At 39.6% G+C, this 18,267-nt stretch overlaps 1 protein-coding gene across 2 annotated transcripts in view; it reads left to right on the top strand.

Annotated features, from left to right (window-relative positions):
* Nucleotides 1-18,267, top strand: part of FBN1 (fibrillin 1) — a 158,040-nt gene that overhangs the window by 123,673 nt on the left and 16,100 nt on the right. For both annotated transcript variants that reach the window (XM_087743599.1, XM_087743600.1), the window contains 14 exons: nucleotides 1,205-1,327; nucleotides 1,984-2,142; nucleotides 3,049-3,120; nucleotides 5,697-5,822; nucleotides 6,916-7,038; nucleotides 9,691-9,816; nucleotides 10,589-10,705; nucleotides 11,111-11,239; nucleotides 11,515-11,634; nucleotides 12,091-12,216; nucleotides 14,232-14,381; nucleotides 16,775-16,840; nucleotides 17,574-17,690; nucleotides 18,056-18,175. In XM_087743599.1, coding sequence (XP_087599725.1) covers nucleotides 1,205-1,327; nucleotides 1,984-2,142; nucleotides 3,049-3,120; nucleotides 5,697-5,822; nucleotides 6,916-7,038; nucleotides 9,691-9,816; nucleotides 10,589-10,705; nucleotides 11,111-11,239; nucleotides 11,515-11,634; nucleotides 12,091-12,216; nucleotides 14,232-14,381; nucleotides 16,775-16,840; nucleotides 17,574-17,690; nucleotides 18,056-18,175 — 1,674 coding nt within the window. The remainder of the gene's footprint in view (nucleotides 1-1,204; nucleotides 1,328-1,983; nucleotides 2,143-3,048; nucleotides 3,121-5,696; nucleotides 5,823-6,915; nucleotides 7,039-9,690; nucleotides 9,817-10,588; nucleotides 10,706-11,110; nucleotides 11,240-11,514; nucleotides 11,635-12,090; nucleotides 12,217-14,231; nucleotides 14,382-16,774; nucleotides 16,841-17,573; nucleotides 17,691-18,055; nucleotides 18,176-18,267) is intronic.

Below are 18,267 nucleotides of genomic sequence, written 5' to 3'. Positions count from 1 at the left end.
TTGCATTGAGAGAGAGAAAATTCCTTCTTGACCATGTTGAACTATATGCAAATTTTTGTTTAAAATGATCCAATTTTCATCAAAACCAGAAAACACAATAATTTTTCTCTAAGTGAAACATAATTGACTGACCAGCTATAAAAAAAAGCTCTTTGGTAATGGATAATGAATAAGCAGTCAGATAAAGAGTGAACTTGCCCCTCAAGTCTGCTGGGATGGTTACAGTGTGACCCTGCCTTTTTTCCACGGCTTATTTTCTCCCCTGCTGATCTCAATGTCCAACTGAAAATATTGGCTGTACTGCAAAACTTTTTCCTTCCCCTGGTATGGTCAAGTAGTACACGTTCATCACATTACATTAAACTGTCAGGTTGTACTGGATGCAAAACTTTAAGCAACCTATCAAGTCCTTAAATTTCCCATTGCCCAGGCTGTCTTCAGCCTTCCAGGCTGTTAATGATGTTAATATAGTGCCTATGATATGCCAAGCACTGCAGAAATACAAAAGATTCAGGTCATAAATTAAGGCTGAACCAAAGCGCTTCATCCGTATTGTGCGTACGTAGCTCAACAATGTTAAAGAGGAAATCTACCTCTATGTTTTTCCTTAGTGGTGTGTCAAAGATACTTTAAAATGGTAAGGCTAGTGAAATACTTTTGAATTTTTAGGAACGCTGGTGTTTTGGGGGAGGTGTTGTGTTTGGGTTTGGTTGGGGTTTTTTTAAACAAAGGTTAAAGTCTCTTGATGAAGTAAACGTGACATCTCGTGCTGGGAAAGTTGCTCACTTTCCCCAGTCAAACAGACCTGAACCATCCAATCAGTCTGTTTTAGCATCGTTACTTCTTGAGATGGACACTCCACAGGGAACAGCTTTGGTTCTTGTCCAGATCTGAGAATCCAGAATGGGTGAGATCCTCAAATACTACGTTTGTGCAACAGGTGCAAAAACCAAATTGCTGTCTCTGAGCTGCCTAGACATATCAGAGTTCCCATCTTTGCATCACAGCCAGGCTTTCCATGGCCACCTGTGCCACCACTTCCTTCTCTGTGTGGGCTTTACTCCACCATGTCCTCACTCAGAGTCCCTTTAGCTGTCCTCCGCTAGTACCTTTGTACCTCAGGCGTTATTGAGATGTTTTCATTCTCAGAAGCACAATGAGAAAGCTTCTGTGGCCACTCAGCTGCCTTTCTGTTCTCTTGTAGATGTGAATGAGTGTGAAACACCTGGCATTTGTGGACCTGGCACATGTTACAATACTGTTGGGAACTACACCTGCATCTGTCCTCCTGATTACATGCAAGTCAATGGAGGAAACAACTGCATGGGTATGGGTTGTGGGTTTTTTTGGTTTTGTTATAAAAAGCTTTATCTTAGTGCTTTGGGCCAGGGCTTTACCAGGCACAAATCAGAACTATTTCTCTGAATTTAGTTACACAAGAATTAACTAAATAAAAGACCAAGCTTCTTTCATTAATTTTATTAAATAAAGCAAGTCAGATCACTTTTAATACAGATCTTTCAGTACCTCATCAGAATTTCTCCTTTAATGTGATATTTTCTATGTTCATCCCTTCCAAGTTTCACTTCAGCTTTAAAAGCTTCTACATGTGAAACACTACTAAAATTACTCAGACTTCATAGAATGAAGTCACAAGCTGTGTACAGTTCTTAGGGGGAACCATAAACAAACTTTTGTTGTTTCAGTGTTGGGCAAAAGGCCAATATTAAATCCTTTGATGAATCTGATCAGTGTTACAGCCGTGTCGGTTGCTCTTGACTGTTTGTATTGCAAACACTTTTTCATACTTTTAGAGTAATCTAGGGACAAGCTGTTCTGTAGTACTGTGCAGTGCTGCAGCATCTACTTGACAGGGGTTTAAAAAGTATTCATTTGAAGGAGATACCTCCTAAACCCTTCAGGTACATCATCTCCCACAAGAGTTACTAATGCATTGGCCCGTGTTTTTCTTTGTTTTCACAGATATGAGAAGAAGTCTGTGTTATAGAAATTACTATGCTGACAATCAAACCTGCGATGGTGAGCTGCTCTTTAATATGACCAAGAAAATGTGCTGCTGCTCCTACAACATTGGACGTGCATGGAATAAGCCTTGTGAACAGTGTCCTATTCCAAGCACTGGTACGTTTTTGCATTGTAAAGCTATTTGAAAGCCTTGGTAACATCATAATTACTATTAGTGGGTGTAACGTTGTAAGAGGTGCTACGTCTTTGTCTCCTCTTGTGTGTCTAAAACGAAGGGATTAATTAATTTTTGGCTTGGAGGTGATCAGACCTAGTCACAATGAAGGCATATGTGGAGTGGTTCATGTTCATGCTGCTGGGCCATGCCTCCTTTGTGACAGTTTCCTTGTCTGGGAGGCTTCATGCTCTGTATTGGTTAATCTGTCTCTTTGCAAATGCTTGTTGATCCAGTGTTGAGGCAAGGTTTTATTGGCATTGCTCCAACAAATGTGGTGTCTGCTGTGCTGTGCCTTTGTGGTAGCGTTTGTGGTAGCCATAGGTTTACAGAGGTACCTTGGTCTCCTCTGAGAATGATCTGTGTCAAGCAGCTAAATGGAAGATGTAGGAGTTTCTGCGCTAGTTGTATGGGCATACAGGACTCCTCCACACTGGGTAAGACTCTGCAGAGTTGAGCCCAGGACATCCCACTCTGGTTCGAGGTGGTTTGCTTCAAGAACAAACTTCCTAGACACTTACTTAAATAACTTCCAACTTATAGTTCAGGTTTTTAAAAATCAGATCTGGACTGTAATGCACAGACATAAGCATATGCAAACCAAAATCAGCATGTGATCCCAAGCCCTCTGCATCTTTTTATTTGCTGATTTCAATGGCCTTTGAATGAGAACCCAAGTGCATACTAAGCACATCGTATGGTGAACCTCGGGGAAGGGTCTGCATACCTCTGTGTTCCCTGCAGGTGCTGAAAGAGTAGAATAATTTTCTTGGGCAAAGGATGTAACGAATTTTTGAGTGTGGATTAATTCTAAATACTATAATCGCTGCTTTACTTTCCTGTTGCAGATGAATTCTCCACACTCTGTGGAAGTCAAAGACCTGGCTTCTTCATTGACATTTATACAGGATTACCAGTTGGTGAGTCGTAATTTCTGTTTTGAACTAAATTCCATGCTACCTCTGCCCAGGGAAGAGGGAAGGTTTGTTTTCCCAATTATTTTTTTCATGGGAGAAATAACGACTAAATAGTGTAATGGAGTTCAGCCCTCTGTTTAAGTCTGAGCCTGCAAACTTTCTGCCCAGCTCCTCCTAGCTGGCAGCAATGATAATTGCTGCTTGTAATCAAGGCAACATAAAGCTCCAAAGAAACTGTAATCAGGCCTACATGAGCAGGGTACAGATACCGAGAATAAGAGGTCTGGGAGTAAGGCCAACCAGCGTTTGGCCTGAGAGGAATTAGGAGTCTTTCCTTCAGACTAAAGCAGAGATTTAATCTGACATTTCACATCAGTCCCCCTGTGTATTGGTTTGACACAAAAATCCTTTTTTCTGCTCAGCTGGAATATTTCTCACATATGTTATTGCGTATAACATTTGAATCGTGAGTAACAAATTGCAAAACAAAGAGAGGGAGAGAATGAGGAATTCTGAGACAAGGAGTTGAGTAAATCCCTATTGGGACTCCCTTTTGTTTTTATTCACACAAAAATGCAAATAAGAAGCAGATAATGTGCCCTGTAAGAAACAGAGATAGCATATAGGCAGTAGTCAGGTGCTTTAGCATTAAGCTGTTGCTGTGATGCAGTGTTCAACTAGTTAGATGGAAATATTTCTAGTAAAGCGGGGAATGTAATTTTTAAAGAAGTTACAGAAATGTGCAGTATTTATTATTTACCAGGTCATTTCTTAGAAGCAAAGTTCCCCTTTCTAGCTATTAGCATTAGCCCAATTTGTTGCCCAGTCTACTCAGGCTAATTGGGCCATTCATCACTCTCTACAACTACATGAAAGGAGGTTGTAGCGAGGGGGAGGTCGGTCTTTTCTTCCAGGTGACAAGCGATAGGACAAGAGAAGATGGCCTCAAGTTGCACCAGGGGAGGTTTAGACTGGATATTAGGGAAAATCTATTCACTGAAAGGGTTGTCAAGCATTGGAAGAGGCTGCCCAGGGAAGTGGTTGAGTCCCCATCCCTGGAGGTATTCAAAAGACATTTAGATGTGGTGCTTAAGGACAGGGTTTAGTGGTGGACTTGGCAGTGCTAGGTTAATAGTTGGACTTGATGATCTTAAAGGTCTTTTGCAACCTAAGCGATTCTATGATTCTATGATCAGCATCAGCAGGGAGACCTTGGGTCATGATAACATGCATAGGTAAAAGCTGCATCTGTAGCAGTTCATGTGTGTGCCAGGAGTGTTGCAGTCTGCTCTGTCTGCCCGGCCACATCATAGAGCAATGCACATTCAGAAGGGCCATCCCACAGAGACCACCAGTACATCCCAGCGCATGCAGCACTGTGGTGAGACTGATGCACACACAGCTTTACACTGTGAGAATCACAGGCTCTCCCTGCTGCTTTGCGATCTTGGCAGGTCTCAACTAGGTTGTAGCACAAAACCTGCTGCTTTTGCACGGCACTGCTCATGTCCCTTACATCTGTAGGCACAAGGCATGGGAACAAGGTAGTGCCTGCTCTGCAGGGACAGTGCTCTGTGTACCCTGTAATATTTGGTTACAGTCCTTACATGATGTTACTCTTCTGTTTGCATTAAAGTTCTGTATACTTACTCCAGGTGCTTGTTTCAGAGGCAGAAGTAGTTCTACTTTTACTCATCCCTTATATAATCAGAAGACTCAAAACTACAGAATCTAATATAAGAAATAGAGTTTGATCCAGCAGCAAAATAAAAAAAAAAATCCATTATCTGTTGGAAACTCAATGTTTCAATGATAATTTCCCACCATATTCTTTGTCTCGTGTACATCAGTGCGTGTGGCAGTTTTTACTAAAGGGGGAGGCTTTGGAGGAATCTCTGAACTCTTTCATGTTGTCAGAATATTAAAGGTGTGTAATTTAAGGACCCAATAGGCAAGACACATATTATTGTAATAGCAGCTGGGGTGTTTTTCTGCCAAAATCGGTTACTTAACCCAGGTGTATACAGAACATTGGCAAACTCTGGCTGCCTGGCTTGATCAATCTAATTAATAGCATGTTGGCAGCCAGATGTTACTTGGCATTGGCACTTTCAAACTGTTACATAAAAACATGAAAGTCTTTTCAGATTAACAAGGGTAAACCAGTGCAAAACTAATTCTGACAAGTGTATGCCTTCAGTCGTGCTCTCCTGTATTAAACCAAAGACAGTTACATTCGTTCGGTTTGGCTCTTCCCAGTAACTCCACTGTAACGCTCAGAGAGATGAGGAGGTTCATCAGGGCTGTGGGTGGGAGACAAGAGGAAGGATGTGTCCTGCCCTCAGCATTCCTATGTGGCAGCATATATCTTGGCTTACAGTGAAGAGTCAGAACCTGAGGAAATGGGAAATACCTACATTTCCACAGTTTGGAATGACTCACTGTCTGTTGCCGTTGGGAACATTCTGATGCTCACATTATGATAATTCTCTTCAGGATAAATGGCTAAGGACATATTCTGTAGCAGAAGATTTCATGAAGTGCTGTTTACAAGTATTTAAAAAAATTTCTTCGTGCAGATATTGATGAATGCAGAGAGATTCCTGGAGTGTGTGAAAATGGGATCTGTATAAACATGGTTGGCAGCTTCCGATGCGAGTGCCCTGTTGGTTTCTTCTACAACGACAAGCTACTGATCTGTGAAGGTAGAGTGCTGATCTCATTCAGAGAAATGGGATTTCGCTAGCTGGCAATTCAGACACTGGCAAATCTGATACACTTGCAAGTCATTGTTAATGAGGGGAAAATACTGGTATCAGTGTAATAGGTCTATGTTAATTAAGACATTTTGAATTCTTTTGTATAGAAAATACCAGATTTTCCATCAGACATCTAAGGCCTTGAAGGAGTATGAGTCAGCAGTCATGGGAAGAAACATTGTTTTTCACATTTGACAGTAAAGCCAAAAATAGAGTAGTAGTCTTGAGTCAGATCATGAGCACAATTTTTTTTTTAATTCCAAGGCATTTTTTTCTAATGGAACAAAGATTTCTGTAAATAATATAACACATGATAATTTTTTTCTAATTTAAACATTTCCTAATGTTGTATTAGTCAGTTTAATGTAGAAACTGAAGACAGCAGTATGAGTTGCTGTCATTCTCTGATGTGGGTTATGACTGCTGACAACATGGGTGCTGCAAGCAAGACATCGAGAGCTTCAAGTAAAAGCATCTTCTGTATGCTGCTTCTAACTGAAACACAGTTACATTTCTAGGGAAATAAATTTCTCTTTTTGCAGCAGGTTATGTGAGGAAAATTTGTCAAAATTTTTTGCCTAAAATTTCGTGGTGTTGTTTACATTGAAAGCTACTAATATCCAACAGGGATCTTGATGCTGTGTTATGATCAAGGGAGATCCTCATACTCTCCAATGGAGATCTATGCAGACATAGCAGCTTACTTATTCTGATTGCAGTCTTAATACTGAAATCCACCCAAGTGAAGTGTCACAACAGGCCTTTCATGCGCCCTCCAACACCTTCAGAAAACCATTATATAAATTCTCAAAATAGGAATGAATTTTACAAATGAAGCATGTGAGTTTGAGATCATTTCGGGGAGATACCCAAATGTGACCAAATAATTACTTTCATCAATACATTTATTTTTTCAGAATTAGAAAGAAATTCCTATATTTGGGCAAGGTAATACTCTTTTCACTAAAAACAAAGTGGTTTTGATGTCTTTCTAGTGCCAGCTTACCATATCACATAAATTCCTTTTTTGTATTGACAGATATTGATGAATGCCAAAATGGACCAGTGTGTCAGCAAAATGCAGAATGTGTCAACACAGCTGGTAGCTACCGTTGTGACTGTAAACCTGGCTACAGGTTCACATCAACTGGCCGCTGCACTGGTGAGTACTTCTGGCTTGTTTGTGTCAGGGTCTGCAAAAAGTAGTAGATTTTAAAAGAAGTCTAAAAAAAGCATATCTCCTCTTCAGAAAGATGGTATACCAGGAGATGATCTGGGCTCCAAGAACCCGCTTCTTAAAGCCTTTTAGGGCATCGCATAAACGTTCTGGTAATTCCCAGAAGACTAATGGGCCCATCCCACAGAGGCATAAATGAGAGATAATCACTTGAGTAGGTGTTTGTCTTCCACTTTATCCCACCAACTGCAATCATTTCTCTGCAGTCCATGTCATGTCTAGGGAGGGAAGACCAATTGATACTCTACCTTTTGACTAACTATTTTCTGACACTAAAAATTCAGTTGTGGTCCTAACGGGGACCTTCCTCTCCATAAATTCTTTGATTTTCATTATAATTTGCTAGATGTGTTCTAGCAATTTATTTGCCACTTGTATTTTTACAAATAAATCACTGCTTGCTGGGGGCTCTGCTGATAGGGTGGACTTATCTGCTAGTCCATAGGCAATAACTAACTTAAAAAGCTTATTGTTAAACTTCCTAACTTTTCTGTGGATTTAAACAGGCCCCTGAACATTATTTTTAAATGCTTGCTGAGTGGGACTGCAGTTCTCTAATCTATTTGCTCCTTCTTCTAATATTGAAGTCCAGAGAGGCATTCATGTTATCTTGATTACTTGAAGAATTGCAGAGATTTTGAAGACTGCTGTAATCCAAGCAGCTCTAGATATTATATACATTTCTGAATAAAATAATAATTACAGCGGAAACGGGTAACATTTTCCTTGGGTTTTTGCTTCTGAGTGCTTGAGTTTTAGGAAGTGTACTTTTCCCTGCAGTGCAGTTTTTCATTGTTTCATGTGACCCTCAAAGGAAAAGGGTGTAGGGGCAACTAGAACACTACTATGAGAACTAAAACTTTCTTTTGTTAAGCTATACAGCGGTACATGTAAATATTCAATATGTTCCTAATGTAATTGTTGTTGTTATGGGTTCGTTACAGCAGTACAGGAAGAGCCAGGGAAGGTTCTGATATGGGTTACAATACCCAATGTGAATTGGCACAAACAGTAATACTTCCCTGTATTTTGCTCTTATTTTATATTTAGTGAAAATAAAGTTACACAATTAGAGTCAAAATAGAAGTGGTTGATAAAATACTTGATCCAGCAAAGGAAGGAAATTCCCAACTGCTCTGCTGAGAGCAAAAAGTGCTAAGCACCTTGCAGTATTGGATCAGCCATGCTACTGCATGGAAAATGATCACATCCAAGTAGTTTATGTGCTATTGAATCAAAACTGGTGTATCACAGCTGCTAGTACTATAAGTACTGCTTTATCTTACTATCAAAATAGCATTCTTCTGGTGCTGTCTATTGTGGTATAATAAATAATTTTTCATATGAACTCCTTTTTGACACTTAAGACAATTCTGCCTCCCAATTTTTTAAAAAGTTACGACGTTCTCTGTTTACCCCAAAATAAGTGACTTTTCCCTGGGACTTTAATTCACTATACATTTGCCCAAAGAGCACCAAAGAGAGTCATAGTTCTTTCGTCTCTAGTCTTCTGAGCTGAGAAGATAAGGAGTTCTTAAGGCAGCATGTTATCCAGCATTGGTTTCCTTTCTGCCTCCTTTAGACTCTAATTAGCAGCAGTATCATTAATAACATTGGTCCTCAGTGAGCACCCATCCGAAGTTACTAATGGCCCCAGTCAATGCGCAGTAATCCTGGGAACAGGGGCTATTGGGATTGTCCATGTGCTAAGTAGAGTGTAGAGAAGAGGCAGTAGAGGCAGGAAAACAAGATTTAGTACATGAAGTTCTTTGCAGTTAGGAACAACTTGACTCTTAGTTTTGCAATGAACTGGGGATGGTTTGGTAAGAAACTGCATCTGCTTTGCTTAGATTGCATGTAAAAGAAAATTACTGAACGCTAAAATCTAATTGATTCTAATACAAGCTTGTGGCAGCACCTCAGTTCTCATATGTTGGAGCTGCAGCAAACAAAACGCCAGGAAGCATATTGAATCAAAAATGAAATGGATGCTACAACACAGATGTATACGTGTACCCATTTCATCTCTGCACAATGAGTAGATAAATCATTTTATCTCTCTGTAAGCTTAGTGAGAGAAGTGTGGGATTCATCACCCTTTCTGTTCTGTATGATTTCTATGAGTTAATCAAGCAATTTGTGCTATAAGCAAACATAGCTAGAAGCAAGTAGTTGCTTTCATGAGAAGGATACACACTGTGATTTATATGTGGCTTTCGCATCTGCTGCATAGTCAATGTAGAGCACTCAGAAATCTCCCCATACAATTTGATGTCATTAATTCTGCTTTTCAAAGCCATAGTGATATGCTTTCCTTCCAGCAAGAATTTGTGTTTGGTAAATACAATTTTTACACTAAATTTTTTTCAGCTCCACAAATGTTGGAAAAGGTAATTTACAAGCAAAAAGCCCCTTTTCTGAGATTTAGTTAGTAATGTTTTTGTCATTAATAAATTAAAAATACTATTTTAAAATAGGGCCGTGCACTGGATTCTGACTGTCATGGTTCTAGCTAATGCATCTTTCCAGCCCTGTAGTTTAGAGGCCTTAACTTTCACTGTGCCTCTTTGTTTTCAGATCGGAATGAATGTCAAGAAATTCCCAATATCTGCAGCCACGGGCAGTGTATTGACACTGTTGGAAGTTTCTACTGCATTTGTCACAATGGGTTCAAGACCAATGATGACAGAACAATGTGTATAGGCAAGTATATCAAATTAAGCTGTACTTGGGCTTCCATTAAGATAGTTATTAAGTCTATCCTCTCTGTCATAAGGAGTTGCATTACAAGAACTGAGATTGTGAGCCATTTACCACCAGGCAAAGGTGCAAAACCACCATAACTGGCAATTAGGAAGCTGATAATGAATGAAGAACATCTCATTACAGTAGAGTGAACCTTTAAAAATACATATCCTGTCTAATGAGCTGCTAATGCTTCATTTTTCAGGAAATTGTTCCATTCTTCTTAGAATTTTCTGAAGCATTTTGTCTTGTTTATTCCTTTGGGCAAGAAATTTAATAGCTGAATATTGCAATGCAGCAATTGTATACAGCCTACTTGTTAACAGAGTAAGTGAAGGGTAGATTTCTTGCCAGAAAAGTGCCCTTTTCAGAAACAGAGTCATCTTCATAAAGAAAGAAATTCTGTATTTAACCTGTTCACAGCTGTTAGTGTAGTGTCTTGTTGTCTGAGCAAGATGAGGAGATTTCAGAACGCTTATGATTAAAGATAGCTTAGAATTCTTTTGGGAAGGGTGAGATGGGAGCCACAGTAAGATACATGATTTTTGGACCTTTGATTGTTTTTGTAGATGTTAATATCAAGTGTATAACCCTCTGTAAAATCTTTTCTTTGGGAGATACGACAGTCTTTTTCCCTTCTAGTCACTCTGTTGCCTGTGGGTTAGCTACAGGCTTTCCTTTCCCCATCAGTGAATAAAATTCTTGCTGTTTATTTTTTTCCCCTTTGTAGATATTAATGAGTGTGAGAGAGATGCCTGCGGCAACGGAACCTGCAGAAACACCATTGGCTCTTTCAACTGCCGCTGCAATTTGGGGTTCATCCTCTCACACAACAATGACTGCATAGGTAAGGAGTGCTGAGACCAGTTACATGTTTCTAAGACTTTCTGCTTCTAATGGAAGTACCATTAGTACCATCTTCTCTATTGAGTTAGGATTGCATCTCGCATGGTCTGCGTGACTAAAGGCAAAAACCGATTTCTTCAGTCTGAAAAGGCCTCTTAGATTATGCACTCCTCACTTTTCTATAGCCACTTAAATGTTTGCATGTGATGTATACCATTCCTTTTTTTGCTCGTGCTTTGACAATTTTACAACATAGACCAATATTGGTATTTTCCCCTCACTTGCTTTTGAAACAAGATTATTCATGAATTATCAGTTACTGTGCCAATACAGTGGAAACAGAAATCTCACCTATATCACTTGTTCCAGGTGTTTGTTATATATCTTTCAACATTATTTTTTTTAGATGTGGACGAGTGTGCAAGTGGAAATGGAATGCTCTGCAGGAACGGTCAGTGTGTGAACACGATCGGGTCCTTCCAGTGTCTTTGCAATGATGGCTATGAGGTGGCTCTGGATGGAAGGACTTGTGTTGGTGAGTGCTTTCTTTTAGGGTAGGAAAAAAAGTGCAGCAAACCTTGAGGAGATATTCTTAGTAAAATGGTAGAAGAGGTCAGAGAGAACTGTCACGCTATCATCGTTGTACCTAGCAGAGGAAAACAATGACAAGAGGATGAGAAGGGAACTATTCTCCTATTCCTGGGAAGTTCCACCATCAGTTTGATGGAATCAAAATTAAAGCAGCCCCAGCCACAAATTTATTGAGATAACAGCAATTATCTCAGATAAATTGTCTTTCTTTTCTTTTAGATGTCAATGAGTGTGCACTGGAGCCTGGAAAATGCTCACCAGGCACATGTCAGAACTTGGATGGGTCATTCAGATGTATCTGTCCTCCTGGATATGTCCTGCAGAATGACAAATGTGAAGGTGTGTATAGAACAATCCTTCTTCTCTCCCATTTCCTAGCTATTCGCAGTTGTTACCACTTTCTTCTGTGTCTAAACATGAGTAATGTTTAGCCTTTTGTGGCAGTGTACAGTTCTGAACTGTAGCCACTAGTAAGTCACTCACTTCCCAGAAAAAGTTTCACCGACTTTTGTTTGAACGAGAACTACCTGATCTGATCCCAAGAAAAATCTAATCCCAGGCTGTGTGGCTGATTGGTACATTGCTGAGGTTTGCCCACTGCATGAGGGTTTGAAAACTAACCCTAGATTTTGCACCTGGATTTCTTGTTCCTCTTTCTGTCTGTTCCTTTTTGTTTGACCTTTTTGTTTTTCAAATCTGTTGGATGTCAGTGATGATGTAAGGTTACATTTTATGCAGTACAGCTGCCAGTGTAGACATTTTTATTTCTCATCTCTTTAATTACTTTTCTTACAGACATTGATGAGTGTGTGGAACAACCAGAAATTTGTGCCCTGGGCACATGCAGCAACACTCCAGGCAGTTTCAAATGCCTGTGTCCAGAAGGCTTTGTGTTGTCTTCCACAGGAAGGCGATGCCAAGGTGAGTTCGTTCCTGTTTTCTGGCATTTCAGAATTTGTTTGATGTTTTATAAAAGCCTTATTAGCTGCCTGTTTCTAATATAATGAGGAGACTCTGGACTCAAACAGTGTTTTTCACAAGGAAAACATGATAATTCTGTAGTTGGGGCCAGATTCTGTCTTGCCCTAACATCTGTTTGTCATTAAAGAGAATATTGCAGTAAAAGGGGCGAAGATATTGTTAAATGCACCAGGTTAAGTGAGGAAATTATGTTACTCTACAGCCCTTTCTTGCACCCCTGGAAGAAACATTGAGGCTCCCTGGACTCTGTGTAGACTGTGACATGTCTGACATGGATATGGAGCACGAACACAGGCAGGAAGGAGACTACTGCAATGCACTGCTAAAGGCAGCATTTCCAGGAATAAGGCTGTTCTTAGCACTTATCAAATTCTCCATAGCACTTCTTATATGCTATTCCTCTCCACAGATGTGTGGGTGGAAAAAAGATTGATGGAAAAAATTTGCAAACAGTGTTGTGTGGACAATAAGTAACTATCTGCTTAGAAAAGTCTGAAGCATCTTTTGATTTCTAGATTACTGCATACACTGTTCAGAGCCTAAACATGGGCACTAAGACAGAGATCAGATGCTAAAAGCTGAACATCTAGTAATGAAAAGCCACAGGTTAGTTTATTTTGTGGATAAAGAACAAGCACAGCAAATTAGGGAGTGAGTTATTTTAAAGACTTTGGAAATTATTAAATAGACACATCATTAAATGTCCTATACACAGTGTGCACAGTGGGAACCACTGATGAGTAAGACCTTTATAAGGACCTCTGTAGTTATGCTTGGCACAGAACGGTGATGCTTGTTGACACCATAGTGAGCTCTTCACTTCACAGTGGGCTAAATGAAACTGTGGTTTTTGGTAAAAATTAATCCAACCTGCAGTAAAGGTTCATCCAAGTCTCCAAACCACCATGCAGTTTGGCACAGTTACTTAACTTCAAGAAAGCAGCACGCCTGTTTTAGCTGTGCTTTTGTAGCTTATATAAATGAGGTTTCTTCCATCTGAGGGTATTGTTTTCTTCAGGTAAGGAAAAAAAAAATCACAAAAAAATCCCAAGAAACAAAATCATAAAAAAACCCACAGCCTATTTTTCTCCTTTATGAAAACAGACCACTGTTTCATACATAATGTCAGAGGAAAATGCACACTTGTCTGTATGAACTTTAAGTGTGCTTCCCCCCATCCCCTGAAGAAGACTGGGATTTTTTTTCAAGTATCTTAAGCCAAACAAAGTTTTGTTTAAAACTTCCCATTACCTAGGACTTCTGTAAAATCTGGACATTGCCCAGCATTGATGCTGCAGCCAGAAAACTGGATGAGCAGCTGCTTCCACAACTGCCCTGTTGCTGTCCCCCTGCCAATGCAGGGAGCTGCCAGCTCTCTGCCTGCTGGATGCTTGTGGTCTGTGATCTCAGCTCTGCTCCAGCATCCTGGTTACCCAGCTTAAGGAAGTAAAATGTAGTGCCACTGGGCCAGTTTTCTTTCTTTGTGTGTACCTCAGGGAAGAATGAGGAAGGAGAGCGCTATTGAAAATTGCCTCTCATTTTAACACTACACAGTATTATCATTGCAAGTTGATTAAAATCTCTTGACTCAAGTGATTATTACTAATAATGGAATATAAACAAATTAAGCCAATATTCAGTTTTTACAAAGAGGAGTGAGGATGAGAGGGGAGTACAGCCCTTCCATCTCTGCTGGACAAAAGAGAAAACCCCCTCCTTTCCCATGACTGAAGTAGGACACTCCATCCCATGGCTTTCCTTTACTGTGGTAGAGAGCTCCCCTCCCCCTTCAGATCTTCCCCAGTCAGAGACAACAATGGTCCTTCTTGACAGACTCAGATGGAAGTTGGGTGTTTTGTCGGGTGGGCCACCTGTAATTTTGCAGTCAACATCTCTTAAGTGAAAACTGTGCCAAAGTAACCCTAACTGCTCATAACAAGTTTTTCTCTATGCAGATCTGAGAGTAAGTTACTGCTTTACCAAATTTGAAGATGGAAAATGTTCTGTGCCGAAGTCCCGAAACCACTCCAAACAAGAGTGTTGCTGTGCCTTGAAGGGACAGGGATGGGGAGATCCCTGTGAACTCTGCCCAGAGGAAGCAGATGGTGCGTATTGACTAGCTTTACCGTACTGTTATGATGGCCTCTCAGAACTGAAAGAAGATTGGGATTCTTCTAAGAAGGAATTAGGAAAAATAATTTTCCAAAGGTGTTTAACAATTGTCATTGCTCTCTGTAAAGCAGATGCCATTGCATTCTCGACAACCATATTCCTTGCATAGTCCCGTCTCAAGCATATTCGTTGTTTGCTTATAGGTTTTTTAGTATGATTAGGTGCTGAGTATTTTGCTCTGGAGGTGTCACAACTGAAAGCAGAAAGTAGTAGGTCCTTGATAGACTCTGAGTGGAAATACCTGCAAGACACAAATGGAATACATCTTATTGTAAATAAGTATAAGAAGGGGCACAACAAACATGAAATCTAATTTAAAAAAACAAAAATCAAACTAGATGCACATCTAAATCACCCTGTTACATTTTGTGACTACATTTTGTTATTAAAAAAATCTAAATTTGCAATCCTATCAATATGAATGACTTGCAAAAATAGCAAGGAATGACAAAACACAGGCCTTCATGAAGGAAAGCCTCCCTGGACTGTTGCTAAAGAAACACTTTCCTTTGTTAGCATCCTTCGTAACTGAGTAACTAGGCGTCAAGCAAGTCAACAGGCCTTTGTACCATCATGGTGCAAGTTGCTGAACGGACTTTAATTCTTGCTGACAAATGTGGTTAACAGCATTACTGGTTTCAGCAATACATTAATACAGTTCATTTCATTAATAAGTCCTTTAGATGTTTTGCAGACAGTCCTCACAAAAGCCAAGGAAAGAAAAGAGAATCAGATGTGCTAGTTGCCATATTCCTCCTAGGCTTATTGCCTGTGCATGTTTCATTCTGTTGCCCTGGAGCATTTGAACCAAAGTCAGTTCGAAAAGCATGGTATACATCGCAGCATTTCCTTGAAGTGTCAGTACGTATATTTTTCACAGTCCAAACTGTTCTCAAAGGATGATATCAAGGCCATTTTTCTCATCTTTTAAAAAAGAAATAGCTTTAAGATATCTGAATCTAGGAAATGTATATCTTGGCATGTCATGGACAGTGGAATTGTTTCTTTGTTTAAAAAAAATACTTGGTTGTCATCTCACACATGTTCTCCATCATCTGCTGTCTGAATGCAGGCTGGTAAGCTCAAGCACATGTGCCACCTGAGTCTCCTTCTGAAGGCTTGAGCAACAGGCAGGTTTTGTGCTGCCCAGCTGCACAGGGCTGGGTTTCCCACTCAGAGCCTAGGCATGTGTGCCAGACACTTTGTTGCTTTCAGTGCAGGTGTGCATCTACATTTAGTTCTATTTTGTTCAACCTCAGCAAAGATCAGCTAATATGTTTCAACTAAAGAAAGTGTAACATTTGTTTATCTATATTTGTATTGTACTGCTGCACTGTAAACCTCTTTGCAGCCTACTGAGTTTGCAAAAGAAAAAGTGAAACCTTGTCAAGGGTTCTGTGATGTTCTGAGCATGGTTAGTAGAGAATATGCTCAGCAGCATCTTGAAATGGTTTGAATTACAGTCCTGTGTCCATCTGTCTGCTCAAGATACGATTTAGAGGGGAGAGGTGGAAGGTTAGTTTCAGTTGCAAGACTTGTATGTTTTGTGTGTGTGTCAGACTCAAAACTAGATGAGTTTCTAAAGCTGAAGGCCCTTTATGATTACATGCATCCTCATTGCATTTTGGTCCACCAGAGCAGAAATTTATGATTTCTTATTTCTTCTAATGCCAAGAATATACCAGGTGATTTGCATAGGTAAGGAAGTACATGCTTTCTGCAACAAAAAATAGAGAGTGACTTGTTCTCAAAAGACTTACATCGTCTTCAAATCTTCAAAAATCACACAGAAAACCTTGTGGATTTGGAAACTGAATGATGACTTCGCTCTAAGCTGAACCCAGAAATTTTACTCTAAGCCTACCTATAAGAAAATTATTACTTATTCTAGAACTAGAGATTGGCATACTTTAAGGAGCCACTCTCTGGTGACTACAGATTAAATTCTGTCTTCTTCAGAAAATGTAGGAAATCTTTCATTTACAACAGAAAAGAATGCAGTCACTAGTATTGATACTTTTAAAATGGAAATATTGCATCAATTTGCTCCTTAAAGGAAGTTAAATAGTGGTAATTATTCACAGGATTTTACATATATACATGCAGGAGATCAGGTGAAACGTAAACTGAGCATACAGTTTTTACATGAATGTAAGATTCAATTACAAGTTTACACATTTACATACTATATTTCTAGATCTGAACATAAGGAGGATGAATTGGTATCAGTGGCTACTTGTGTAGCTCATGGGTAATGCTGATCACCAAGATAGAATTTAACATATGGTTTGTTTGGGGTTTTTTTGTTTTATTTTTGTTTTTACAGAGGCATTCAGACAGATTTGTCCGTTTGGAATTGGCATCCTTGTTGGACCTGGTGACGCAAGACTTGGTAGGTGCCTGAACTGTGCAATGCCGTTGTTGCATGAGTATGCCATTTTCTACCTATAACCCATTCTCCCTTTCAATTAAGAATAACACCTCTGCAACTATTTCCAAAAGCCACTAATTGTGGAAATTTCTATACTTTTTTTTTTTCAATTATTTATACCAATTTTAAATTCAAGCTTGAATATCTCGTATATCAGAAATTAAACTTCTTTTAGAGTAGCATATTTGGCTTAATTTATGCTGAGCAGACTTGCTAGGAAACTTATGTAGGATCTAGAGAATGGGTCACATAGCATACCTGTCTTTTCTTATACAATACATGTAGCCTGTTTACAGTAAATGGTTTTAATCCTCCAGAAGTACAAACCACAGTTTCCCAGATCCCTTCGGTACATTCTGTTCTCTCCCAAGACAAACAGCACTTCAGCCTTATTGGCAAAAGTTTTAATTTAAGGAGCGCTGGATGACTACTGCTTTTCATATCTGCTCCTCTCCCTGTAGCCCCAGTTGGAGAGGTTTTTTATCTGACATTTAGAATCAGTTTCTTTTCTGCATTCTGAAAGCTGGCCTGCAAGACAAATTCTGTGCCTTTGTCCTAATATATCAAAATTCAAATATTAGTATTTTTTTGTGATCTCAGGAGTATTTCTCACCAGAACACTTGTTCTTTGAGAGAAGTCTAAAAGCACATGAAGTCAATTGCACTTACTGTGTTATTTGTATTTCTGGTTAAGATGTGGATGAGTGCCTTGATCCAGATAACTGTAAATTTGGGCAGTGTATCAACACAGATGGATCTTTCCGCTGTGAATGTCCATATGGTTACATCCTACAAGGAGCGCAATGTGTGGGTAAGTATAGGTGTGTTTCATCATCCATTTTAAAGAATCTTTTGAATTGTTAAGTATGGCATTAAGGAGTAGTGGGGTTACGTTATTCTAATGTTGTGGAGTCCCCATCCCCACTGGTGCTTAAAACCTGTAAGGACAGGGCCTGAGCAATCTGCTCCAAGTTGGTCCTGCTCTAGCTGAGTGTTTGGCCCAGGTAACCTCTAGCGATCCCAAATTATGCTAGGACTCTGTGAGTCTAAATCAATAATTTAAGTTCTTGGATTTTGTATTTTTGTATTTTTTTGGTTGTACATCAAGAACATAGATTTTATATCTTTTTGGATGAGTATAACTATGTATTCTTGCCTTGATTTAACTGCTTGCAGACACTGATGAATGTGCTGTTGGAAACCCATGTGGAAATGGAACCTGTAGGAATGTGGTGGGAGGTTTTGAATGCACCTGTGTTGAGGGATTTGAGCCTGGACCGATGATGACCTGTGAAGGTGAGACTCCCATGTGTTAAGGACTGTCATTGAAGTTGTATGCTGAAACAAGTTTCCTGGTTTCGGAAACAATTGAGGAGAGTAAAGCAGCT

The sequence above is a fragment of the Nipponia nippon genome, unplaced genomic scaffold (genome assembly GCF_047370975.1).
Source record: "Nipponia nippon isolate SJK-2023a ecotype South Korea unplaced genomic scaffold, ASM4737097v1 scaffold_9, whole genome shotgun sequence".
Classification (NCBI taxonomy): domain Eukaryota; kingdom Metazoa; phylum Chordata; class Aves; order Pelecaniformes; family Threskiornithidae; genus Nipponia; species Nipponia nippon.
Note: the sequence above shows the minus strand (reverse complement) of the source record. Positions and strands in the feature narration are given on the sequence as shown.